This window comes from Apostichopus japonicus, chromosome 11, assembly GCF_037975245.1.
Source record: "Apostichopus japonicus isolate 1M-3 chromosome 11, ASM3797524v1, whole genome shotgun sequence".
In the NCBI taxonomy this organism is placed as follows: Eukaryota; Metazoa; Echinodermata; class Holothuroidea; order Aspidochirotida; family Stichopodidae; genus Apostichopus; species Apostichopus japonicus.
Window position 1 is genome coordinate 14,805,959 of NC_092571.1, and position 26,575 is coordinate 14,832,533.

At 37.3% G+C, this 26,575-nt stretch overlaps 1 protein-coding gene across 2 annotated transcripts in view; it reads left to right on the forward strand.

The window, feature by feature from the left end:
• The first annotated feature begins 863 nt into the window (after positions 1-863).
• Positions 864-26,575, forward strand: part of LOC139976004 (condensin complex subunit 1-like) — a 51,058-nt gene continuing 25,346 nt past the window's right edge. The window contains exons 1-26 of one of the 2 annotated variants that reach the window (XM_071984372.1): positions 864-882; positions 1,552-1,672; positions 2,377-2,452; positions 3,011-3,069; positions 3,568-3,746; positions 4,456-4,598; positions 5,810-5,931; positions 6,318-6,441; positions 7,870-8,017; positions 8,521-8,643; positions 9,806-10,015; positions 10,667-10,751; positions 11,376-11,514; positions 11,924-12,049; positions 12,577-12,674; positions 13,565-13,719; positions 14,267-14,520; positions 15,214-15,435; positions 15,628-15,760; positions 16,279-16,363; positions 18,710-19,026; positions 20,488-20,605; positions 21,683-21,858; positions 22,801-22,904; positions 23,121-23,298; positions 24,664-24,758. In XM_071984372.1, the coding sequence (XP_071840473.1) occupies positions 1,561-1,672; positions 2,377-2,452; positions 3,011-3,069; positions 3,568-3,746; positions 4,456-4,598; positions 5,810-5,931; positions 6,318-6,441; positions 7,870-8,017; positions 8,521-8,643; positions 9,806-10,015; positions 10,667-10,751; positions 11,376-11,514; positions 11,924-12,049; positions 12,577-12,674; positions 13,565-13,719; positions 14,267-14,520; positions 15,214-15,435; positions 15,628-15,760; positions 16,279-16,363; positions 18,710-19,026; positions 20,488-20,605; positions 21,683-21,858; positions 22,801-22,904; positions 23,121-23,298; positions 24,664-24,758 (3,581 nt within the window). In that variant the 5' untranslated portion in view covers positions 864-882; positions 1,552-1,560. Of the gene's footprint in view, positions 1,016-1,551; positions 1,673-2,376; positions 2,453-3,010; positions 3,070-3,567; positions 3,747-4,455; positions 4,599-5,809; positions 5,932-6,317; positions 6,442-7,869; positions 8,018-8,520; positions 8,644-9,805; positions 10,016-10,666; positions 10,752-11,375; positions 11,515-11,923; positions 12,050-12,576; positions 12,675-13,564; positions 13,720-14,266; positions 14,521-15,213; positions 15,436-15,627; positions 15,761-16,278; positions 16,364-18,709; positions 19,027-20,487; positions 20,606-21,682; positions 21,859-22,800; positions 22,905-23,120; positions 23,299-24,663; positions 24,759-26,575 lie in introns of both variants that reach the window. The other variant, XM_071984371.1, reaches the window with a different exon arrangement.

Sequence of the window (26,575 nt, forward strand, 5' to 3'; positions counted from 1 at the left end):
TCACAGTGAGTGATCTGTGATGTGATCATGGCAGATGTATTTAAAGCACAACATTTTCTTTTTCTAATCTTCTTGTTGAATCTTCCGTCTTTGAAAAGTGATACAACTGAAACGTTTGCTCGGAGCTGTCTGCAGTGCATGCACTGTTCTCTTTCCTAAAACTACCACTTTTTGGTAAGTTGAAATATTAGTTTTCTCTGTATGTAGTTCAACGATAGAAGTATCACTAAGGAGAAAAAAGATTTGAAGATAAATAAGAATAATGACACCATTTAATGTATTGTTTCCAGATGCATTCATAAAATATCTCCAAATTCGCAAAAAAAAATCGTATTTTTACCATAGATGCAGATAATTTCCAGCAAGCTTGTTGACAATTAACTATAACCACCGGAATATCTCAAATAGTTGTGGATAAGTTATAAGATAATGTATTGCTCTACTTGCAAGGTTCGATATATTCCACTCCAGTTGCTTCTTTTGTAAGATTCAATCATTTGCTATCACTGATTTCGATCTAGAAAAGAGAATGTGAAAGGAGGTATGATGAGGTTGGTATATGGAGCTCGCTGGACTACGAGGAAGAAGATGGGACGTGGACCCCCTTTTCTTCTGTCGTTCCTTCGATCCCCCTCCTTCCTCCTCCCCCTTTGTTTTGAGTCAGTTTATCAGCTCAAATGACTAATGTTTGTATGGGCAGTGTTCTCAGAGAATGATCAGGCATATGGACAAGGTCTCCTGAAGGATTTCAATAATTATGATCGTCTGTAATACAGGTGTGCTGTCTTTACTCTGAATGATACGGACAGGAAATAAAGCCAACGAATTTTGACTTAATTGGCGTTCCATAATTCTAGGCCCGCGATAACCGTCAACAAGCGGGTAAGTTTGAATCGAATTACCGTTCACGTAGCAGTACATAGTATTACACGGGCTAGGCCTATTACGTTATGTGCAACTGAATTACCAACAGGAATAACGCGGCGATACAGACTGAAGAAGATATCAAAATAATGTATGAGATATTAATTTTTACACTTAAATTTAAACTTTTTCATGATACGACAAAACCTCATGAGTAACGTTATGCCTATAACCTAGGATACAGTCAGTAGCTTTATTTAGTGTGGGCCTTGGTATACAGAGTAGGCTAGTTACAACATTTGTGTAACAAAGCATACAGTGACACAACGTTTACTGTAGCCTAATGTTAACCTAAGTTATGGCTAGCCATAATGCAGTACACTGAGTAAGTGCTACTAACTCCGACCCTGGTACACATTTCTATGTTCAGGCTTCTTTTCCATATTATTCATGAGATTGATTTCCTTCCTTTTTCCTGGCTCATTTGTTTTTTTTTTATCTTTTATTTTACCTTAAACTTATGATGAAATAAGGCTCCCAAGTACCACTACCAATGTTGTGCAATTGAATTTCATAGGCCTAGCTCAGTGTAGAGTTACTTCAAGGCTTCTTGGAAGTTATTTTATTAATAATGTTGTGTGGACACAACAAAGTTCTTTAAACCACAATTTTCTGCTATTCTTATAGAAAACAAGGATGGAGTTTGTCATCCCATTAAATCAGAGAGGACTTCTTGAATCATCTGGAACAAACCAGTATGTGGTGGACGAAGTTTTCCCAGTCCGACAATTAACAGAAATAGTTCTTGGTGAGTTGCGCTATTTGCTGATTGTCAAATGAGACTTTGGCAGTAGTCAGTACTTAACAGCTTATGAGTTATGGTTTTGAGCTCTTGTTGCGTTTTCCAGTGGCTGCAGTGCTACTGAAGACTTGAAGTAGTCCTTTGAAAGGAATTGTTTGAGTCAATTTTGATTTTCACAACAAGTTTTCAATACTTTGTCACTTTGTGATATGATATGACATTTATCTGATAACAATGTTAGTCATATGCTTGAATAGTTAAGTTTCTGTAATCTATGATTTCAAGTTATGAAATGAAAGGAAAACACCTATGAATGATTCCAAACTGCAATATTGCATACTGTACATGTATTGTACATGTGATCACTAGTCCTTCAAAATTCAAAACAAGGCCGGTGTTGTGAAATGATAGGGATTGCCTTGAGTTCATAAATGCAAGTTATTAGCTTGAGGGTGCTTCTACATTTTGTGGAAACTTTTCTGTAAGAGGCTGTCTAAACTTGATCAATTACAGACTTATTGTATTTTGACACTCAGTTCAGTACAGTACTATAGGTATAGAAAACTTGCAGACTAAGCACAAAAATGCTGTTTAATATGCACATATTGTACAATGAGCCTAAATATCGAATAAGCCTGATGTCTCTGCATGATTTATCATGTCCAGTTTTAAATTCCAAATCTTCTCTTTTCCATTTTTATTTTTCACAGGTTGCAAGTTAACTGTCAGGTCCAAAGGATATCAAGTAGTGGTTAACAACTTTGATGCCTTCTACAGTGTATTACGGTACAGAATTAAAATTGATTCAAATAAATTTAATCTTCTGCCCTTAAAACCTTCATTTTAACATCTGCGGTGAGAAGGAGTGGACACAAAATTGTAAAATTGATCTTGCAAGCCACAATCTGCACACTGCAAACAATTTAGGATGAGCCACATCCCATGAACAAAACTGGAAATATTTCATTATGGGAACTAAAAGATCAGAAACATCTGTGCATGCAAATTGTCCGGCTCTGTTCTACTGAAATATCCTGTCACAAGTACAGTGTGCCTTTCCTTACTAACAAACTCTCCAAAGCTTAATGTACTGTATTTCCTTATGTTATTCTCATTGGTTAAGTTATCATTTATGATTGCAAAAATGGTTCCATGATCTACCAGTATAGGTTTTCTGAATCTGCGTACAGAGCACATTTTGTGAATCAGCTGTACGGAAAGATTTATAGATACATACAGTAGGTTGTGTAAGTGGCATTGAATATTTCTTGTGTAGATATACTGCTACACTTTAATGCACTGTACAGTAGGTTTTCAATAATTGTGTAACTTGCCAATTTTCAGGAACTTTGGACATCTAGGATCGGAATTTCGGGAGGAAGCATGGGACATTTTGATGACCGGTAAGAGCATTCATGTTAATTCACTGAACTGCCAACTAAATAATACCTACAAAGTTACTGTTCACAATTTGGCCAATTGATAATGTTGACAATATTCATCAGCTTTCAAGGATACATAAATTTGGCATTTTTTTCTTGTGACCAGTTTGGTGGTGGATGAATATTATAGACATCTTCAAACACACAGGTTGCCTCTATTGAAGTAAAGATGAGGTCCTTCCAGGGCATTATTTGGTGTTCTGATATTGTTTAGCAGTATTGAAAGTTATTTAGTAATTTCACGTAGTTCCTTTGTACAAAAACCTGTTGCATATACAACACATCTTTACATTTTGCATAGCAATTTGTCCATTTTGCATAACACTTCTCCATTTGGCATAACAATATGTCCATTTTGTATAGCATTTTTTTCATTTTGTATAGCATTTTTTTCATTTTGGATAGTATTTTTTCATCCAATACTGTTCCTTATCTTGATGTTTTTTTTTATTGAATCAGCTATGAGAAGCTTGACTTCAGGACTCTCCACGTTTCTGGAGGAAGCCGAGATGGACGCTGCAGAGAAGAATGTTAAGAGGAATGAGATCAAAATGGTGGTTTACCTCCTCTGTCAGCTGGCAGATGCATTTGAGACAGAAGCCGGTAGACCTTCTGTTGATATGGCCATTTCTAAACGAGTAAGTTAAAAGTTTTTTTCTTTTTTAATATTTTTTTATTTTAATTTTTTATTACAGTGGTTTAATAGATTTGATACTACAGGTACTGTACTGAAACATGTCTGTCATGAATGCAAATTTCAAATGGTGACATGTTACAGTAGTATTGAAAGTTAGCATTTTAAGTTCTGAAGTCTTTACCTTACCCTAAATCACAGCATATAATTTAGCTCCTTTTTTCATGGCCTGACGTTTTGATTAATTTTTCAATTATTTTTACACATTCTCCTACTCCTACACAGGCTCTCTAGTGGATAAGCAGTTCGCTAACAGTTTTATTTTATTTAGACTTTTTTATGGGAATCATTTATCTGGTATTTAAATTGCAATCGAGATACAAATTTGAATGTACAAGTCTTCAAGATTAACAAAAAAACAGTAGTTTCATCAGTAATACACTAAAGTAGCATTTCACAGCATACAAAGAAGAGCTTTGTGTAATACTAACACATAGAAATGAGCATTTTGAGGAATGCCGGTTTTTTTTTTTTTTGGGTGTAACTTGACCATTACATTCCTGGGTCGTTTGTACAGTACCCAGTACTCGTCCCTACACATGCAGTAGCCCAAGTCATTATGTAGCAACCCCTGACCACTGATATACTGTACTTCAACCCATGTACTGGGTAAGAACGCTAACTTCAAATTGGTTTGCTCTCTCACCAAACAGAGCCGCAAGAAGAAGAAAACCGTCTCTGGAGAAATGGACTGGGAAGCGGAAAGGGCCAACTATTTAGAGGCCATGGTTAAAATTCTACAGACAGAAATAAGGAGGCTGTGGGACCCACCTGTCGTGGAAGAAGAATTTGTCAAGTGAGAATCGACATATCTTTTATTATGCAGATGTTGACGGAGACAACTTCCATAACTATAGACACATAAATTTGAATATTAATTTTGCATGAATAGGAAATGGGTTATTTCGTAGTGCCTACAGGTCGGTAATTTCACGTAAGTGCCATTCCTTGGCATAAACTTAAAAAGCAACTGCCAACTTGGGTAGTTAAGGTGTAATTAAAGTGTCTGTTTGCACTAATTTTGGTAACTTTTTTTGATAACAGATCGGACAAAACTGAAATCCAATCAGAATGCGGCAAATCTAGCTTTGTAAATTTCAACTCCAATTTCAAACAACTGTCACCGGGATTGAGCCGATCAAAACATTTGAAATTTTAATAATATAACTGATGTATATGTGGGCCTGATCGATGAAATTTTGTGTACTAATAATTACTCATTATTCAACACTCTTTGGCTGAGTACTTAATTGCAATCTTGTGTGTTTTTAAAGCTAAAGTTGGTTGGTAAAACTGCAGCAAATTCACAATCCACTTCATGGTCATCGCAGCCAAGTAAAAAATAATCCGCCAATTTCTGTTAAAATGCCCTCAAGTCATTTATACCATAGGAACATGCCTGGCCTTGACAAACTGTAGCCTCAATGGACTCTCGTCAATTGTAAATGTAAAACTTGCATTTAATTTGCATATCATATCGATACTTAGATCTGTAGAAATTGGTCAGTCTCAGATTTTGTTTTTCTTTCGATTAATTCTTTGGGCATCACAAGTAATTTGAAAGGGGTGAACCACATCCATGTTCCTCTCGTGAGAGTGTTGTGGTCAATTGGTCAAGGCAATGAACTTGAGCTCTAACGATTACACGTCCAGATCATAATGTCGTATTCTTGGACCAGGCACTTTATCTCCATTGCCTCTCTTCACATGTGTATGGACCTGTGAGGTAACTTTTAAATAAAGTTGCATGTGCCGCCCAGTTTGTGGATGCACCCTAGGGGACACATAAGATGTGACTCACTGCAGTACCCTGGGAGTGGCTGTTTGAATTATGCACACTTGGGTTTGTGGGTGTGACAAGTCACCAAGGACCAGGAGTTAAATTCTGAACAGTAGTGTTGAAAATGCCTTGGCATTGTACAAGACTGTAAACCACCAAATTTAAATATTTCCATGCCAAGGTTTGAGAATAAACAAAGGTTGTTGTGATTTCCTTCCTTGTATTAGCCTTGTCAGTGGGAGTTGTTATAAGATGCTGGAAACCCCAGAGGTGATGAAGAACAAGGTCACAAAGGATAACCTGGTACACGTCATTGCCATCCTAGTGAAACGATACAACCACGGTCTGAGTGAGTACCAATCATGAAACAATCATTATAACCAGTACCACGGTCTAAGTAAGTACCAATCATAAAACAACCATTATAACCAGTCATATTACTGACGGGAATTTCCTTAAAGAGCAAACAAACTCATTGGCAAGAGCAGGAATATGCACAGGGTCTGTGACTACCCGGGGCAAATCACAATTCTTTTTAACCTTATATAACCGGATTTCTCTTTTGTGTCTGTTTGATTTTGATTTTTCTTTAAAGAGCAAACAAACTCGTTGGCAAGAGCAGGAATATGCACAGGGTCTGTGACTACCAGGGCAAATCACAATTTTTTTTAACCTTATATAACCGGATCTCTCTTTCTCGTCTGTTTTCATTTTGAGTTTTGATTTTCATCGTAGGTGCAAGCGTCAAGCTCTTGCTGCTCCTCCAACACTTTGAGCATCTGACGGTTCCTCTTGCCCAGGCCATCCAAACCATCGTTGATGTCTTTGGTGTCAAGAGCATCGTGGGAGAAATCATCAGGTAGGTGTAAGGTTAAGTAGTCTCAGGGATGTGCCCAGGATTTCCTGAGTGCCAGGTATACTGATCCCCATCCTGGGAGAGGGTATAAGGGGGAGGGGGTGTCCCTCTCTCCTTTGAGAAATTTTTCGATTTTTGAAGGTGCTCAGATGCCAAATGCTGGCACTTGTGCAGCTTTTTAAGCACATACACAAGTACTAGTTTTGCTAACAATTTAAATTTTTAAATTATATTTTAGTGAAATATATTACGTACCTGGTAAATGTTATTAGTTTGTTTCAAAGGGATTTTACAAGGGACTGATTGAGAGTCGTAAGTAATGTTTCTCGCATGCGTAACTGATGCATTATTAGTCTGTATGATTTTGGTATAGGCTAGGCCCAATTTATGTTGAATATATTGTTAGGAATGTCAGGATTTTAGATGAAAATAGTGCTGGGCGGGATTCACGATTTTTAAGACAGTGCTGGGCGGGGCCGCCCAGCGTGAGCACATCCCTGTAGTCTAGAGGCGGTGCTTAGAAAATTAAGATGAGAATTTAATTACAATGGTGAACCTGATCCACTGTACCATGTCTGTAACATAATTCCCATGTGTAATATTAACTTATATACAAGTAAATGAACAATGGAAAAATGACTGGAAAATTAATAATAAAAAAAAAAACTTGAAAGAGCAATTTGTTATAACAGGATGTGAACCATTGACCTCAGGGTAACCACAATAGTTTTGAGTCCTGTGTCTAGTGGTCAAACTTTTCATTCCTCTTGTACTGTCCCAGTCAGTTTTTCATCATTCAGCTGCATTTATAATATACTCTAAAAAGGCAAAAATTTTGTCTTAAAATCCCCTTTTCTACCACTCTCTGTGTTTGTTTTTATTCAAAAGTTGTAGTTTGAACCTTGGGTGTTACCATAGGCACATAGTATAAGAATGGCACCACCTGGCTAGATAGGTTGTTTGGTAGAGCGCAGGACTTTGTAACAGCGAAGTCCCTGGTTGGAATTCTGATCAAGTTCAAGCACTTCTTTAGTCTTATCGAGTTAGTCATCGTAACTTTACCTGGCAGCTTGTGTAGTGTGCGAGGTCAACACATTTTCCTCACCCATGAAATACTGTAAATTTCGTTATTTTTTCTCTTGACAACTTTTCTACCTTGGACAAAGTTCACTCATGCTGTATTACACTTTGTAAGACTTGCTTCGTTTCCAGACGTGAAGCATTTCTTTCAAACATTTGCGCCACAGAACCCGTCATTTTGTCCATGCATATAGAAAGCGGGAGACCCGGGTTGGAATCCCGGTGGAGGCTGGAAGTTTTTTCACTGTTCTGGATTTTTCAACTCACTACAATTTCAATTATATCTATATGTAAACTTAATCTGATCTTTTGGAGGGTTAATCCTTGGTTTGTTTGTTTCTGTTTTGTCAGGGAATTGGGCAGGATGGACCAACAAGACCTTGCCCGGGACAACAGCGGTACCAGAGGATACGCAGGGTTCATCTCTGAGCTGTCAGATCTAATTCCGGATACGATCCTACCCAGCATGAGTCTCTTACTTACTCATCTGGATGGAGAGGTATAATAATGATAATAATAATTAGAGAAGAGCCAGGGAGCCCTTTGGGAGGGGGGGGGGGACAATTACTTGACAAGAGGCAGCGAATTCAGAGATGACCAGTAGAGGGGAGGAGGAAAATGTGTTTAGAAAACTAACAGATAAGTAGGATAGTTAAGTCTTGCTTTCTCTGAAATATTTCTAGTCACAGTACAAAGAAACATTAACAATATCTTCATTCCATTGCTGATCACAGTTATTCTTTTTATCTTATTATATAGATAAAAAATTTAAACCCACATTAAAAGGGGGGGGGGGGGGGTTTGATTGAAAGACTCTGTCATCTTTGTAAGTAACTCTTATCGGGGTATGGAATAATTTGCTTGTCATTGAAAAGTACATTTATGCAATAATTTATGAAAGTGTTTGAAAATTCAAAGAATAATGTGTATTTTTGAATGTAGTAAAATAATAAAAGAAGAACTCATTTACTAACATTTTCAAACAATCTTTATATTAATCAGTCCTATACCATGAGGAATGGTATCCTGACAGCCATGGGGAACATCGTCTGTAAAGTGCTGAGCGGTGAAGGTTTGAACGAGAAAGCCAGAACTACAAGAGATAAGCTGCTTGATAAACTGGAGGTAAGATTATTCCTATTGAAATGTCCCTGTAAAGCCTGGGTATTCAAACTGGGGGTCATTACCTCTTTTAGGGTTGCCAGTTTTTTTTGATTGGTGGCCACAAATTTAGAAGGGGATAACTGCCCAAATTTTGCAGGAAAAAAGTGACAAAACCTTGAACTTAAATTACGTCAAAAGCTGCAAAATATAACACCATCTTGCAACCAAGGCCCTACTGTATATCATAGAAAATGTTCTCACATGTTGGGGGGGGGGGGAATAACATCCTCTCAGTAGGCTCCTTTGCCAGGCAACAACATCGGCCGCAGGAAGGGGGAGGGGGAAGCAAAGATGATCTGGGTTAAAATAAGGGTTACCAAGTTTTAATACCAGGTCTGTGAAGCATCCGTTTGCACAGTATTTTGTTAAAATTCAACCATCGAATAACCCAGCTACATGCACTGATATTAGCTTTGTTTGAAACGTACAAGATTGTATCAGTTGAATGAAAAGTCGACCTGTCGATATAAAGATAATATAGGTCCTATCACAGCATCTTTAAATACCACGGTCCTGCAAACATTGAGGGTCGGGTATGTAGGCACCTCTGACACCTCTAAATTATTTACATAGCTCTGTGTACATATATGCTCTGTATCTTTTTCATTATAACCCAAAGTTCCTTTGCTCTTTGCCATATTTTGTTGTAATTTCCAAGCTATTTTTTTGTTGCATTGTTCATATTCTTATTCATATGTGGGCTAGCTACATAAAAAGTCAAAATTTCATCTTGGAATTTATTCTCAGGGTTGTATGGAATGGAATTGGGTTGTAATCAATGGTTACAAGATATGCCAGCTACTGTTGCTTCTGATCGGCTCCCCCAGCTAGCCCCCCAAAAACCGGCCAATGAATGATTGTCCCAAAAGAGGGGCAGGATAGCTCTGTGGAGTACAATATTTGTAGCCCTGTGGTCCATGACCCCGAGGTTGCTGATCCAATGCCCTTTGTAGCCAAATATTTCTTTCATGTTTTCCAGTTTTCATGTTTTTTTAATTACCCAATCAGCTATCCTATCATCCTACATATTACTTACATTTATCTCAACCTGGGTGAGGTTAGTGAATAGGAACTTGTTCAAAATCCGTTAAGAATCTAAGGTCCTCACCTCAACCCTCCACAGGATCACATTCATGACGTGAACGCCTTCTGTCGCAGCAGGTCGCTACAGGTGTGGCTGAACCTTTGCCAACACCGGGCCATTCCCCTGACTAGACAGCAAGCCGTGCTGGAACTCACCATAGGGAGGCTTCACGATAAGTCCAGTTTGGTCCGCAGGGCCGCCATCCAGCTATTGACGGCTCTTTTGACCAGCAATCCATTTGCAGCAAAGGTTTGTGGTTGTTATTTTAGTGTGAAATGAACATGTTCATTAAATTTGTACAGTGACTTTCTAAGGGGAAGGAAGAATGAAAGGATCAGGGTACTACCGATCCAGGGGCCGGGGTCAATTAGGGGACCTGGGGAAATATGGGATAAAAATCATTTATTCTCATCTTCATGATATATTGTGGGAAAATTGAAGACTTTAAAAAGGGGGCCCACTGACATATTTGTCTCCAGGGTTTGTGTGGGGGAGGGGGTGGGGCTGGGGGATGTGATGCCAGATGTTACATTAGCTGAGTTGTACCCCTGTCAATAATGCAAATTAATAAAAGAATTTAGTAACAAAGGTATTTACAGAATTGACTCAAAATTAATATTTCTGACCATTGTGTAGACTGACTCTTCAAGGCATTAGTCTCAGAGTACAGTATAGGAACAGGTAATCATTTCATAATAATCATTGGTCCGAAAATGATGGCAAGATATATTTGGGCCATAAAAAGCAACAAATATGAGTATAGGGACAAGGGGAGGGAGGTACAGCAAAATGTGAATCAATTTGAATAAACTAATATAAAAGAATGTTTCAAAGAATTTTTTCACTTCAAAATAAGTGGAACACTACTATTTTGATTTCCTGTGATTTGATTTCTTTTAGCTTCCTGTCTCTGAGCTTGAGGCAAGTCTTGAGAAGGAAAAGGAGAAGCTCTCAGCTCTGATGCCTCAAACAGCCGAGGGTAACGGTACGTGCATGCTAACATATCTAAATTTTTAGGCTGAAACCTTCCATTTTGATAATCTTGTAATATGTCAGATGTTTGTCAGACCATACATGGGAAAGCAGGCCTCGAAATTCAGGCTATCTACTGGCTAAATGTCAGTGGATATCGCTGCTTTGGCTGTAGAAAAGGAATAGAGAGGTACTTGGATATTTCTGCCGTGAGATATTAGACATATTGTATGTATATTAGATCCTCCTGCAAGCAGGAACTCGCGAAGAAGCCATCATTGGCTTATCAAAGCCGCAAGCTGACGGAAGTCAGTCTCTTAGATTCATATTTAATGTCCATGATTATGAATTGTCAATTGTCAACAACTCTGTAACTGGACGACATACATTAATCTTGGAGTGACTCATGATTTGGGGGCCTGGGCCTTATGATTTAAAGGCACCGGCGTTAACCACTGAGCTAACACTCCTAAGCTAAAATATATCCACTGAGCTAACACTCCAATTCTTATCCTTTTGATTAAACACGATATCAGAAGGTGTCGTAGTTCAAAAAAGTTTTGCTTTCGACCAGCCAAATATGATATATCTTTCTGAAAATAAACCTTCTTGTACATTTTGTCGGTCACATCCTCAGGGTTAACGGAAGAGAAATTAGTTCAGTGGAAGAACATCGAAGAGGAATTGGAAAAGATTTTTGCCGAGATGGAACGTGACGAGGATCACGACAAATCTTCTCAGGCCATGGAAATATCCGAGGAGAGGAGTCTCGAGAGGTGAGAATAAGAGAAAGTTCGATTAGTTTCAAGTTTATAATGGAAGCAGGTTTTGTTTGAAAATAATCATTTAGTACTTCATAGACGTGATCATATTCTCGGGAACAAATCGATCGTTCACTATTCGGTAAAACTGAAGAATTTCTTACAGTATCAGAGTGCCTTGGGTTCGAAGATGCAGGTTTCACTCTTTGAATCAGAACATTGTGTTATAACTATTACTGTAATAATGATGCATGAAGTTGTGTTTAATAGGAATAACGCACTGGTTGAGTCGGTAAAAAAATATTGAAAAACATTAAATTTTGGTTAAAAGTTAACTTGGTATGTATCATTCTGAATGATAAAAATAATGCAACCAAACGTGATTTTTTTTTTTTTAATGTCTGTATAAATTTTTTGTTTCTAGTGTCATCGATGAGATTAGGACCTACCTGACAGAGTTCAGCTTGCTAAAAGCTGTTCAACTTCTCAAAGCTGCACGAGAATGCTGGGCTGAAGAGGGAGTTTTTGCTCAAGTGCCAACGAGAAACAGGTAAGTTTTCTGCTAACTGTTACCATACATTCTAAAGCCACTCATTTCTATCGACAAAGAGCTCTAAAAAGTCGTCAAGTCCCAAATGCTATACCTCAGGCTGCAATTGACTACTATCGGGACTAGCAGCTGTTCAATGTACTTTATTTTGGAAGCAGATTTTGTTCCCACTGCCCCTCTCCCCCCTCCCCCCCCCCACAACCAAACCAAGCATGAACTACTCTAATGGTTGTTTTGGTTTGTCCTATTGCATTATTATAAGGTAATATTCTGCCAGTAACAAATTTAAGCCCCCCTGAGAGAGGTGTAGAAAATGACATTCATTATATTTATTGATTTTGTGCACTTAAAAAATAAAATTTACCAGTGTAGCACTCTTACAACAAAAAAATGCCCAGGTTTTTATTTGGTAGAGCTTTGTTGAACAACTTTTCCTTTGTTTTTATTTTTTCTCAATTAAAATCATTACATCATCAAAAGTTGAAGAAATTCAATTCCTTGACATATTTTTGGTTTTTTATTTTCAGTTCTGATGAGCAAGATGTGGAAGATGACACTGAAGATGACACTGATTCAAAATGGGACATTAAAGAGATGTTCAGAATTCTGAAAGTTATTTATACCGGTAAATTGCAGCTTTTATCATTTGTTTAAAGGTATAATTCGGTGGCTGTTGTCGACAGTTTCCAAAATATGTTCCGAAAATGTTCTGTCACATATTTGGTGTCAATGTTATTATACAAGTATACATCGTGGAGATACAAATATTTAATATGTTGTGAAATATCATGAATAATGTATCTGGCAACAGTAGAGTGAGTGATGTCATCATAGTACAAAGCATTCATCCACTGACAGAAGTGATATTCTTACAAACAAGTTGCATCTCGAGGAGAACTGAGAACTGAGGAGAAACATTATTTGATATCTTGAGCAGACATTGACAAAATCAGAAAAAGATCAAAGTAGGAACATAAAAGGCCATCCAGTTGGGACAATTTTTTCTATACTGTAGTGTTATGTCCTGCTTCAGAGCACTCGTATTGTCAGTGTGAGCAGTATGAATATCATGTTTCTATCAGATCAAGGTTAGGAACTGTTTGTACTGACAGTACCAGTGCTTTGAAGCATGATATTGGAGTACAGTTTAGAGAGGTATTAGCATTAGGAAATTGTCCCAACTGGCTGAAAAGGCTTTGACAAAAGTCTGCCTTGATGACATCACAGTTGAGCTACAGTGATCTACTTCCTGGGGTTAGGGAGAATTTTGGCCAATTAAAATAGGTAACATTCACTCAACTCAACATATCTTGAGTTAGGGAAAAGATATTGATTTGGGCATTTGAACTAAAGTGGAAATTAAATTTTTACACCATGAATATGCAAATATATCTTTTTCTGTTGCCCTGACAATCACTTGATGTCTTAGCCGTTTCTTCTTTTCTTTATTTCTTCTTTTTTTTTGGCTTCCTTTTTTATCTCTCTTAACATTAGTTTTTGTTTGTTTGTTCTCAGGTGAGAATAAGTCAACGGGTGAATTGCAAGAATTGGATATAGAGAGCTTACAGAGATTAGCCGAGGCAGGGTTGACTGGAAATACCAACACGGAAGTGGAAAGCATATCCGTCACGGAGGTCACCAAACAGCAAGTTCTAGTCCAATATCTGCAGGTATGTTTACAAGTTGTGACATTAACCCATTCGACAAACATTTTGGTCATGTCGTTTCTGAAAATGAGAGGTTTAGAAAGAATGATGACTAATATAGGACTCATATCATTATGGTTTCCATGGTAAACTGAAAAAAAACAAACAGGAATACAATAAATAAAAAAATTAAAACATATTAAACTAAAAGACATGTCACAAGTCATTGAAAAATGTCGGGGTTTGTCTGGGATTATACTGTATCAGGAAGTCAAACATTCAGGTCAAATATGCAGCACAGGTATGGGTGACCTTCTCCCTTAAGACAGCCCTCTGACTTGATTTTTGGTTTGAGATAGGCATTGCTCTGATATTATTAGGCTCCAGAGGCCTCGTTCATAGACTATCGAAAACCTCATCGAGACCCTGTCAGAAATTTATGTCAGACTTGGCCCATGGATTACTCTTTACCTACCTGTGCTCTCATACAAGTGTAAATATTCCCTCCTACAAAATGGTATGGTTAAAATGTGATGGATTCAAATGTATGTCACCCTCTCCTACACTACAGGATTGTGTAACTTTTGCTAAGCTCGTCCAAGAGGCAGTGCCAATCCTCTGTCAGCTTCTGGTCTCCAAGACGAACTCTGACGTATTGGAGGCCGTCTCCTTCTTTGTGTCTGCTTTCGAGTTCGGCGTCACCAACTCCCAGGAAGGGGTGAGGAAGATGATGGTGTTAGTCTGGTCCAAAGAGGAGGCAGTGAAAGAAGCGGTGGTGGCAGCATACAGGCAACTCTACCTCAATCCCGAGGGTGCGAATGAAAGGTAAGGTGGTGCCTCACCAGTACATGCAGCTTAGCTGATGATATCTATATATATATAACTCTACCTCAATCCTGCGGGTGCCACTGAAAGGTAAGGTGGTGCCTCACTTGTACATGCAGTTTAGCTGATGATATCTATATATATATAACTGTACCTCAATCCTGCGGGTGCCACTGAAAGGTAAGGTGGTGCCTCACTTGTACATGCAGCTTAGCTGATGTTATTTATATATCAAAGAGAAGTGGATACAATTTCAGTATTTTGTATCTCAGCAATAGAAAAATCTGTTAATCTGACTTTTGCATCATTATATTTCATTTCATAGTTTGTGTTCTAAACTTGCCGGTATCCCTCAAGCGCTTAGTAGAACAAAAACCTCGTATTTTGCTTTAGTCCACATAAACATTCAGTTTGTCAAACTGTTCCAGAAAGATAACTAATTTGGAAGACATTTCCCACGTTGCATGAACCTTTTTAGTCTGTACACAGAGCAAGGAGCCTTAACATCATAAGAAACTTGATGGTGACCTGTCAGACAAAACCTTGAATTTTTGCTTTAGTCCACGTAAAGTCATAAACATTTTAATTTGTCAAGCTGTTCTAGAAAGATAAATAATTCCGCTGACATTTGCCACATTGCATTAAATTTGGATGACAATACCCTAGCATTAATCCTTTTCCGTCTGTACGCAGAGCGAGGAGCCTGAACATCGTGAGAAACTTGATGTTGTTGATGTCGGGTGCGACCATCGGCCAAATCACATCCCTGGAGGAGCTGATCTGCGAGTTTGTCAGGAGTAAAGAGCTTCCCCAGCAGGTCTTCCAGATACTGTGGGAGATTTTTACCGGCAAACATCCAGACATGGGTCAGCGGGAATCCCGAGCGGCATTGAAGCTCATCGGTATGGCTGCCGGGTAAGTATGTGTATCTTTAGAAAACTGGACAGGTCTTCTCAGCTCTGGTTTTCTTTTGATGTCAGTTGGAAGAGATGTGTTACTTATTTTCTGAAGGGGGGGGGCGGGGGGTGGGGACCATATGTTCTGAGTGTCTTTATTGTATTTTGCCCTCGTCTCTAATGTGATTGCTGCTTTTTCATTTTTAATTAGGGCTGACCTTAACCTTGTTCATAGTAACACAGAGGTCCTGGTCAAAGTCGGCCTTGGGGAGAGGGCAGACGAGGACTTCCTTCTGGCGAGAGATACGTGTGTCGTTCTGCTTAAGTTGGGAGGCTCAGGAAAGGTAAGAAACAAGATACATCGTTCTGGGGTTTTTCATTCATCTTCTGATCTGGTTGTTCATGTAGTTCAGAAAGAGACTAGTAGTTAAATTGCATTGCAAACTACCTGTAAATTTTAGTTTTTCAAAACAAAAATTACATCTTAATATTGCATATTAAAATTAAAATAAAACAAAACTGTTAGCAAACTGCTCATCCACTAAAGAGCCTGTGTAAAATTAAGAGGGCCTGACGTTTCAATATTGATACAGATTAAACACAAAAGGTAAAACTTGACTTTGAAAAGTGGTACCTATTTTATATTTAATATTACCTTTATTATTACCTACATTATTATTATTATTATATATAACTATATTATTTTTACTTATTTATATTCCTTTGGGGGAGGGGGGGCATGTATTCATATAATCGTAGTGAAGTTCTAAGTCAAAAGAAACATTTGTCTTTGACCCACCTTTTTTTTCTATAATCTTGGTCAATAGTTTTTGCTTGACTTGTGTTCCTTCTTCTTTCTCAGCCTAAAGCTTCAAGTAAAGCTGAGCCCTTGAGATTTCCATCAGATCATGGCATGTTCTCTCGGCTGGCTGACATACTAGTGAATGGTACGTAGATGTTAAAACAGGCTGTTCATCACAACTTTCTAATAATAATAATAATAATAATAATTAACAGTTCTTATATAGTGCAACTTACAATAAATTCTTGCTGCGCTGTACTTAACCCTGGTCATTGGTAACTTGTCACACCTACACACCAAAGTGTGCACAATTCAAACGTTCTCTCCTGGGGCACCACAGTGCACCACAGCCACGTGTCCCCTGGGGGACTACCCATAGGGTGCAGCCACAAACGGGCGCATGCAACTATATTTACAAGTCACCTCGCAAGTCCCCATTTATACACCTGGGTGAAGAGAGGCAATGGAGATAAAGTGCCTTGCCCAAGGACACAACACAATGATCTGGCCAGGGCTTGAACCTGTAATCCTTAGATCACAAGTCCACTGCCTTAACCACTTGACCACAACGCCCACAATGCTTAAAGATTCAATGATGTTGTACCTTCAACCCGTCTGTATTAATTAAAATAGGCTGTTCGGCTCTGACATGTGACAAATCGTCAATTCCGTTCAAAAGGAAAAGCCTAAAACAATACAGTTTATTCTTGGAGTAGCCGTATTTTATTCAAATATCGAAGAAGATATTAAATGTGCTTTTATTGTTTGCATGTGATTAAAGGGATCCATAATGTCTAAAGTGTCACAGAATTTATGCCACAGAGCAAGTTTAAATAAAGTTATTGGTTTAACTTTCATCTTGATGGCACGTTCTGTTGCTGAAATATGAAACTTTTGAAATTTTATTCATTTTATGCAGATAAAAAGTACATTTCACAATTAATTTGTGATGTCATACATACAACACATCAAAGTGGTTTTTTTTTTCGTTATTATTCATAACTACAAAATGGAAACCATGCTAAGTTGTGATGAAGTCACTTGATGAAGTCACTTGATGAAGTCACTTGATCACACATTTATCAACATAAAATAACATCCTGCGACACGAATAAATCGAATTATTTTGTAACCGTTATATCATCATTTCTGTTTTAATAGAAAAACCAAAACCAGCTGTTGGTTTAGTCTATGAGTGACATCACAGATTATAACACAATGTACTCATCTTAAATATAGTAATGGACTGTAAATATGTAATACATCAACGGAGCAAGCTATTCAGCTGGGAGTTAAATCTATGTGCTTTGTGTCACAAGCTCTCCATTATAAATATCTCTAATCTCTTGACCTTTTCGATATCCCTTTAATATCTATATGGAAAAGAGGTCTAGGCGATGAAATCTTCAGAACTGAATAAGGTCATTACTTACAGACGTCATCGGAGATTAAAAAAAGAAAAAAATTATGTAAGAATAACGAATTTTAGTCTTGAAAAAACATCAGCATTCACATCTTACCTCAGAAATGGGAGAAAAGACTCGCAGCTATGATTTTATCTTTTTCTGTTATTATTCAATACTGACGTGAAATGTAGTTGAATAATTTATTTGACTGAGAGATTAATGGTTATGAATTGTAAAAGAGAATAAAGTCGTTGTGAAGGTTACAGATTACATGTAGTTGGAAGGTGAACACTATCACAATCATCTTTCTTAGTTGCTTAAATGACAGAGATCTTTGTGAAGAAACTATTCTGCCAAACAGCTCAGAAAAAATCCTTCTCCATTTGGGAGATATCCTAGTTTAAAAGTAATTTCCGGGAGTTGTCGTTTTGTAAATCTGTGATGTAATAGTTGCCACTAGGATCTTAAACCGTTTACTTTCCTTTTCTCCTTTTTAACTTATTCTCGTTGAATGGTACAATGTTCAATTATTGATATTGAAACCAACCGATGCCATTCATTAGGTCACGTAAAGAGCTCAATATCTTAGATTCAATATTTTTGAAACCCATCTCCATTACCGAATGCGAACGGTACATTTAATAGAGATAAATATTAACAAATGAAGCATGTGGCTTGATGATGTCATATTTAGAATTGATCGAGTCTTCAGTCGTCTGTGTATACTGTGAGAAAACATCAAAATCGGTGATTCTTCCCCGAATGGAATAAGATTTTTTCTTAGCTGTTTGGGGGAGTTGCTCATGACAGAACTTTATCTCTATCACAGAGACCAATAATGATGGTTGTGTTTATGTCTCCTTGAAGTAAATAAGTTTCCGTCCGACCGAAATGAAGGTGTTCATAAATCCAGAAATACATGTATATACATTTATTGTGCTGTGTAATGAGAGGGAAACAAGGTCCTGTCATAAATATTATTTGCAAGAGTCGTCTAATCCACCAAGTAATTCTTTAGTGGTCTTTAGAAGATGACACGGTTTCTGGTTAATGACCTGCGTCTTCCCTCTCTCCCTCTTCCTCAGGCATTCTGAAGACCTCGGACAACCACTGGATCCCGTTAGCCGAGCAGGCACTGAAGGTGATCTTTCTGTTGTCAGAGCATCCAGAGGTCATCACCGGCGACGTCATCAAGCGACTGGCCAAGGGGATCATAGGGAAGAAAGAAGAGGGGGGTTGCCCCGCCCAGGTGATGTCGCGTTTCTTGGGACTGGTTGGACAAGCGGCACTCCAGATGCTGATGCACTTGGACGTCTATCTGCTGACGGAGCTGAAGAGACGGAACAACATCATGGAAGGAGAGAAGAACAAAGATAAGAAGAAGGGAAGAAACACAACCACGGTAAGGAAGTCAGATGGAGGTCAAACCGGAATGGTCTAGTAGTGGACATGCTTCTCGTATTAAGAATTGCATCATACAGGCATAAGCTTTTTCCGCGGAAAATCTGAGATTTCTTTTCTACCTCAGGACAAAAACTATTATCCTAACACGCAAACTGGAGCCTATACCGCAACTTTTGCAAAATTCCGTGATTTTATTTTTACCCCAGGATCATCCCTGATCATATGACACCTTTCTTGTAGAAATATTAGTTTTCATATAAATGGCCTTATTGAAAACTCACTCTGCTGTTGAAATAGTCGTATCTCATACGGCATGCAGATGCTATGTCGATGTGGTTTTGGCCTAAAGATTTTTTTTTATTATTCTAGCCGTCTTGTTAAGCAAATGAACTGGGAAAATTAGTTGTAAAAGGTTTGCAAAGGACAGAATAACATGTTGTGGGACTTTAAAATAATCTTCTGTTTTGAATTACTGGGAGCCAATCAAATAGCTATATAACCACTTAAGATATCTTATTTAGACTGAGGGGTATCCAATTATGTGCAGATATGACATGGATCAGTCAGAGTGATTCAAACTTAACCCCACCCCAAAGTCCAAATTACGAATTAAGTAGGGAAATCTGAAAATACTTCTCTCTGCTAATTTAAAACCTATTCTCAATTTTCTTGTTATTATCTTTAGACATAAATTCGATTGTAACCATTAGTATCGGCAGATTGGTTCTAAACTGCAAATATGTTTTTAGCTGGTTACTCTAGTAAAGGTAAATGTTACGAGTAAAGGTTATGTGATGTCGTCATGGCAATGTATTTGTCAAAGCTTTACCATCCTTATGTATCACTGTTGTTGATATTCCTTTGAATGGTGTTGCAGTTGGAATATATTCTTAATTGTCAATAAACACATTTTTCTTTGAGGGGGGGGGGGGGATTAATAAGATTTGCTCCTTCATCAGAGCAATGAATGATATTTATGTTTTATCTCAATTGCTATGAGTCTATGACGATGTCACTCACTCAGTATGCCAACTGTTGCCAGATGCAATCGTAAAGCTTTTACTAGCCAGGCTCTGTCCAGGTTCAAAAGCATCTACCGTGAAGTTTATGCAATAAACTATTAATTTTTGTAGACTTTTCTTTTCAAATATATTTGATGGCAAGAAAAGTTACTCTTTGCTACAAATACAACCAACTGCTCTAAATTTCATGAGTCTGTCTGTTCAAAATCTGCTAAATAGTACAGCAGACTTTTGATCAGCATCTGATCCTCTCAGTTAGGTACCTTGGCCTAATACATATAGACCGTCAGAGTTTCAAAGGGCGGCATTTGTCCTCCAAAAATAATTGGGAACATGATGGTTCTAATTATGCTGCATGACTAACTACACTGTAGCAAAAGTCAGACATATTCAATTTGATCATACATATTTTATTGTTTTGATGTAAAACCTTTCAGACCAGTGACTCAGCAGAGCAGGGAGATATTGAAGACGAGATGGGCTTGACCGGTGCGACCGCTGACGACGCAGAGGCAGAGTTTATCCGCAAGATCTGTGATACCGAGATTGTTAACGGTGAGGATCACTTTAGTTACCTACATGGTGTTAAGAAAATACCATTCATTTGTCAAAACTTCTACAAAATTCAGATGGGTCTTAAGTTACTCACTGAATCAGATATTTTACATCACTTTCATTTATTTCCAACTTAACTTTTTTGCTTGATTCTTAAAGGAGAAATCAGTTTTTTTTTTTTGTAAAGCTACAAGAATCTCACTGAGAAACATACACAACAATGACATTATCATTTAAAAATTAGAACTTAGAGAATGTTGCTTTATATGTGAACATTTTGCTCAGCCAATGACAATTCAAAGAAAGGTAGGGGGAGGGGGGCATGAAAGACACCAGTGTTGTTGTAACGCTGGATGTGAAAAGTGATGGATTTGGCAATTTTACCCTGATTTGTTCTTTGAGTCACAACACATCTTTTCAACAGGATGAAACTTTAATTCCACTGTGAGGAGATTTGGGGAGGGGGGAGGGGGGAGGGGGGATACATGAACATACATTTGGATACCTCAAAAAGTGTACAAGACTTTATGCCAAAGTACCAAGCATCAAAAATACTCTAGTATTGTTTTGACAAATTTAGATTTAGTAGTTAGATCATTCTCACAGCCTTGAGAAAAATTAGAATCATCAAAAAGTAAAAGGTTTTAGACATACTTCTTAAACATGTATATAAATACTAGATTATGAAGGTGCTGGAAGGAAAGAAGTAATATTACTGATGTAATGATGTTGTTGTCACTTTTGTTTGTTTCTCACACACCCCACTCTCCCCCACCTTCCTCACCCTCCCCCATGTAAGCGAGGGCTCATGCTTCTCAGCTCAACTGCAACTACTTTTGAGATAGAAGAAATATTATTGATGTAATGATGTTGTTGTCACTTGTTTCCCTCCCCCACCCTCCCCCGTGTAAGGGAGGGCCCATGCTTATAAGCTCACCTGCAGCTTCTTTTGAGTTCCCTTTAAGTCTAATTCAAATATTGAACTATGTGAATGTTCTCTATTATTGACAGACTTTGACTTTTATAAATGTGTTATAAATCCAAACTCGACTCACGTTATCTCTCTTCTCTGCCTAGGACCCAATCTCCTGGGAGCTATCGAGCCCTTGATGGTCCACATCCTTAGCAACCCCAACAAATACAGCGACCCGTCTCTCCAGGCGTCGTCATCTCTGGCCCTGGCCAAGTTTATGCTGGTCAGTCCAGAGACTTGTGAGAAACATCTGCAACTTCTCTTTACCATCCTGGAAAGGGTAAGGAGAAAAAAAAGAACTAAAATTTTTCCACACTCTATGCTTTTCTGTTTGTCTGTCGGATCAAACCTTAAAGGCATTGAAGACTCGCCCCAAACCATGTGCGGCCATCTGACAAAAGTTAACTTTCTGTTGCTTGCAGGTGACGTTTTGTTCGTGTCGCTACAGTAATTAAAACGTGATACCTTGTTACCTTTAGCTGGACCTGAGATGTCCTTCGCTGTATCGTTTATACATGGTGCTGTGGATATTGACCGCAGCTGTATGTACTGACTGTACACTAGTGTCTAATTACAGACGGTAGCAAGCTGTGTGTGTATTTTCTGGGATCGATGGTGGTGTCTAACACTTCTTTTACACCTCATTCGAAACTAGGTCAGATTACTGGCATTAGACGTTCTTTTTGCGCGAGTCTTCACACCCTTTAAAACATTCACAAGTAATTCTAGACCCCTCTCAGTTAAAAATAGAGATCACTTTTGTTTGCACAAACATGTCACATTTTACACACACAAAATACCCTTCCTTTTTCTGGCGTCTGGAAAGTCCTAGAATTTTTGAAAGTTTAGTCTGGAAAAGTGAGGAACACAAAATCCTAGTTCATACACTTCTCATGGATCAATTTTTCATAAATACATTTTTTTCATCTGGAGCGGGTGAATTTTGCATCTTTCGTAACTTTCCCTCGTAGTCTTCATGCAATTTAAGCGAAGGCATCCAGTCAGTATAAAGTTGACAAGAGTTGCTCAGATTTTTAAGCATTCTATGTATATTCTGTTGTTAGGCCTTCATTAGTGTGTAGACTACAGAGTTTACTGTGGAACAAAGTTTTAATCTTGAGAAAAAGTGGCTGGTGTTTTCATTTGTCTAATATTGTGGGAGCAATGATTGTATTTTGGATCAAAAGTGACTTTGATTGTTTCATTGATTGCCAATCTACAGGTGCCTCAGCCTCACATCAGAGCTAACACAATCATTGCTATCGGAGACCTGACATTTAGGTTTCCAAACCTGACAGAACCTTGGACTCCTCACTTGTATGCAAGGTAGGATAACCTCTTCCTCCTTCTTCTTCTTCTCATTCATCTGTGTAGGCTCAATTCTTGTCTAAACATTTAATCGACATATAAGCTTTTTTTTGTTCCAAAGTACTGTTCTGGAATTGCTCTGTTATTGAGATGGATGTTCCACACACTTTAAACTAAGCTGTGTATGATAAAAAAATCCTGACCTTTGACATGTTTTCTCTCCTTCCCTTCCAGACTACGAGATGATTCTGTTCTCGTTCGTAAGAACACTCTGTTGGTCCTGACCCATTTGATACTGAATGACATGGTGAAGGTCAAAGGTCAGATCAGCGAGATGGCGACCTGTATCGTGGATTCTGAAGAGAGACTGGCTGCATTAGCCAAGATGTTTTTCTTTGAGCTCTCTAAGAAGGTAAATATAATCATGAGAAGACGGATCAGTTAGACGACGGAGATCAAGTCATGACTTGTGTTCCATTGGTCATCTGGCTACATCTCATGAAACTCCTGATCTTGTAAAGTTTATGGAATTTGTCTGACAGGAGGTGATCAAGTCATGAATCCGTTGTAAAAAGTAAAGTTTGTAATTAATTTTTTAAAGTTTTTTTTAGTTATAGTATAGTATATCATATTATGTGACATTGTTTTACTTATTATGACATTTGGTGTAGTACATTATAGTATAATGTATTATACTATATATAGTATATAACATTGTATTCATTACATTATAGTATGTTATAATATAATATAGTATAGTATATTACATTGTATAACAGTTTATTGCATTATGGCATAATATAGTACAGTAAATAGTATAGTACATTATATTATAGTACATCATGGTATAGTATTAATAGTAGAGTATATTACATGATTGTATAGTATATAACATTTTATTACAGTATAGTATAATATTGTGTAGTATAGTATGGTACATTATTGTGTAGTACAGTATATAACATTATATTACAGTATAGTTTAGTATAGTATTGTGTAGTATCGTTGTGTAGTATAGTATATTACATTATATTACAGTATAGTATAATATTGTGTAGTATAGTACATTATTGTGTAGTACAGTATATAACATTATATCATAGTATAGTTTAGTATAATATTGTGTAGTATAGTACATTATTGTGTAGTACAGTATATAACATTATATCATAGTATAGTTTAGTATAATATTGTGTAGTATAGTACATTATTGTGTAGTATATTATAGTACATTATATTACAGTATAGTATAATATTGTGTAGTATAGTATAGTACATTTTTGCCTAGTACAGTTTATAACATTATATTACAGTATAGTTAAGTATGATATTGTGTAGTTTAGTACATTATGGTGTCGTATATTATAGTACATTATACTACAATATAGCATACTGTAGTTAATGTTGTATAGTATGTTACATTGTATTATATGTAGTGTAGTATATAGTGTTTTTTTAACTTTTCATTTCTTGATAATCGATATGAAGGGTGAATAAAAACTGGGTTTCAAGAGTCCCAGTATCTTACCCAACAGCCCCCTTAGATCCCTGAGTAGCTCTACATTTATCCCTTCTATAACAGTCCATACCACCCAGCAGTCAACCAACTACTCTCAATGTAACTGTTTCTTTTTCAAAGTAAAAAGGAACAGCAAAGCCGAATCACAAGAGGTAAAAAAGTGAACTTGAAGCAGACATTGTGATGCCGAACATGCAAAAAAATGAAACATTAACCCATCTTTGGGTGTATCATCTTGTTGGTTTTTTTCTTCTCAAGGGTAATGCCATCTACAACATTATGCCAGATATCATCAGCAGGCTCTCTGATCCAGATATCGGACTACCAGAGGATCAGTTCAAGATCATTCTCAGGTATTTATCAACATGTTTTTTATCATATTTAGCTAAAAAGATATTATATACTTTGAATTTTCTGTGGTTAAAAGGCAAAATGTTTAATACGGTAACTATCACAGAATTATCTCATTCAGAGAAGGCATTTTTATTTATGATGTTACAATACAACATGTTACATGCATTAAAGAACCGATCCCCAAAGAAACAGAAATTAAGAGAAGAATTTATCACGTCTCGCATCACAATATTCTACGCGCTAAATACGTCAATTTGCTGTACAAGTTTAAATCATGTTTTACAGTTTTGTTGTGCATAGGGACCATAGTATCTTATGAGAGACAATTCAGAACTCACCAACTGCAACACAAACTTTCAACACTTCTTTTTATTGTTTTTTCATTTATTTATTTCCAGTATTAATATAAGTATAAATATAAATATTTATAAACAGGACATCAAAAGTGAGTATGTAATAAGAAAATATTATAAGAATATGTAAAAAAATATGATAAGAAAATATTGTAAGAAAATATTATAAGAAAATGATATAAATTATTCCTTGAATATTGCACCCATATACAATCGTGACACAAACCCAACTGTTGTTAACGGTCTTTGAGAAACAGAGAAATGTCATGAACATCATTCCCAAACAGCTATGATTTTTTTTTTTACATTTGGGAAAAGGTTATTGTTCGTTCACCAGCAAGGCGACAGACTTGATCAAGTCTAAATATGACACCAAACCAAATGCTCTTCAATTTACTCTTTTCTTTTCTCGTAATTGCTATTATCTGTAAATGGCGATCGTCTTTGCCAATGCTGAATATTCAAAACCTTTTTAAAATGACCTAATTATTGCACAGGTTTTCAGTGTGAATGTTGTTATGAAGTTTTACATTGAAAATATGAAAAAGAAACCAAAGATAATAGTAATCAGTTTCAGATCCTTACAAGTGGTACTGTGAGTTACAAAATGACAGCTCGCAAAAACAACTTTTTAAACTAGGATATATCCCAAACGGAGCCCGATTTGTTTTCTAGCTGTTGGGGGGGGGGGGGGGGTTAATCATCACAAAAGATCAGTTCTGTCTTAGAAGCTTTAAGGATGGTTATTAGTTTTGTTTCTCCTTTTAAACTCTCACCACTTCTCCCTCTCATTAGAAAGCAAATGGTGGGGCATCGATGCTCCCCGTGGACTTTATAGCCATAGTTCATTTACTCTCTCGAATGGTACATTTAAAGACACAAACAATTCTCTGTAGCTGTGTGTCCGGCTGGAAGATTTACAGATGTTTGATTTCCCAGTCATGGCCTCGTTCTGGAGGGAATTGTGCAAATTGACTTGTTTTAAAGTGAAGGTCTTGATCTGTGATGTTTTGAAATCAAAATAAATTTGAGCAAGGTCTGAGGTTTTGCTGCAGCCCCCCTCCCCCCCCTCCCGAGCGTGCTCCTTCTTTTGACACGTTGTTTATTAAGTTTCTAGCACAAGGCTGCATATCTCACAATGGTGACTGGATTTGAGAGCAATTAAAAGCATTTTCTGGTGGCTAAAGTTAATTGCTGAACAAAATTGCGGATAATTTTCTGAATCTTTCTGTGAAATCCACGTCCTCATAGCATATTGTACTGCGAAGATATGATTTTTTTTAAATTTTGTGATATTTTGTAAAGGCATCTGGCAACAGCAGAATGGATGATGTCATCAGGGCACTTCAGCTGGAAATGTGTTTGTTTTTCTTTATAAGTTGTCAATCATTTATTCACAAACAAAAAGAATGTTTCTACAAAAAAGATACATTTTGATGGAATTCTAAGTACAGAGAACTTTG